Here is a 1,126-nt window from a genome sequence, read left to right as displayed (position 1 = left end):
CCCTTCTGCCTCCTGCTCCAGGTTGGGGAGGGCCTGCCCCCTCCCCAAACCAATGGGTGAGGCACCGCTGCAGAGCCTGGTCCCAGGACGGGGCTGGCATGGAGCATCCCTTTCCTGGAGCACAGCGGTGCCGTCGGTGCGGGAGAGGAGCTCAGAGCTGCTGAGGTGAAGTCGCTCCTTTAGAAGGAAAAACAAACCCAAAAAAGACAAAGTACTGGCAGTGGGTGCGGGGGGGGGTGCGGAGTCAGTCCTCAGGCTACACCAGTGCCGCTGCCTTCTCCTGCACATTGTACTCCTTACTCCTCTTCACCTTCCAGCTGATGAGGGCGAGGAGGATGGTGCCCACCACTTTGTAGCCCACCTGCAGCCCCAGGTATCTGTTGGGAGAAGAGCGAGGAGATGCCATGTTGGGAGGTGGCACCTCCAGCCGGCACCAGGCTGAGCTGGGGACCGTCCCTGTGGTCATCCTTGCCATGGGGGATGCACAGCAGGGTTACCTGTTGCGGAGGAAGTCGTTGTTGTAGTAGGCGCAGAACCGGCGCTGGGTGCACTGCTTCTGCCAGTAGATGCAGGAGGAGTCGATGAGGGCACCAAACATGGCTGGAGCTGGCAGCCAGGCTTTGGAGAAGAGAAGATGGAATCAGGCTGCCCACCCTGCCCTGCTTGTAGGCTTGGCCTGCTGTCCCCAAGGAGGTTCAGCACCTCCCGGGGCTCAAGCAAGCCTTTGAGCATCCTGCTGCCTTCCCCCAGCTTCGTTAGGAGATGTACACTCACCCAGCAGCCTCATTAGTAAGAACTGGACTCCAATGGCAAACGATTTCTCATCCTGGTTCACCACCCTGCAGGGGAGAATCCACGGGAGGTCAGAGCTGCCGCAGCAGCTGTGTGTTTGGCCAAGCATCTTGGCATAGAATCACAGGATCACAGAATCACTTTGGTTGGAAAAGACCTTTGAGATCATCGAGTCCAACCTTTAACCTAACCCTGCCATCCCACCACTAAACCGTGTCCCTAAGCACCTCATCTATCCTTCTTTTAAATACCTCCAGGGATGAGGACTCGACCACCTCCCTGGGCAGCCCATTCCAGAGCCTGACAACCCTTTCGGTGAAGAAGTTTTTCCTAA

At 57.6% G+C, this 1,126-nt stretch overlaps 1 protein-coding gene across 1 annotated transcript in view; it reads right to left on the bottom strand.

Annotated features, from left to right (window-relative positions):
- Positions 1-256: 256 nt before the first annotated feature.
- Positions 257-1,126, bottom strand: part of SLCO2A1 (solute carrier organic anion transporter family member 2A1) — a 33,004-nt gene continuing 32,134 nt past the window's right edge. Inside the window, exons 12-14 of the mRNA XM_009644433.2 lie at positions 775-839; positions 498-618; positions 257-377 (exon numbers count right to left, since the gene is read on the bottom strand). Coding sequence (XP_009642728.2) covers positions 257-377; positions 498-618; positions 775-839 — 307 coding nt within the window. The remainder of the gene's footprint in view (positions 378-497; positions 619-774; positions 840-1,126) is intronic.

Source organism: Egretta garzetta, unplaced genomic scaffold (genome assembly GCF_000687185.1).
Source record: "Egretta garzetta isolate BGI_Z169 unplaced genomic scaffold, ASM68718v1 scaffold448, whole genome shotgun sequence".
NCBI classification, from domain to species: Eukaryota; Metazoa; Chordata; class Aves; order Pelecaniformes; family Ardeidae; genus Egretta; species Egretta garzetta.
The sequence above is the reverse complement of the archived record's forward strand: the minus strand, read 5'-3'. Positions and strand labels throughout refer to the sequence as shown.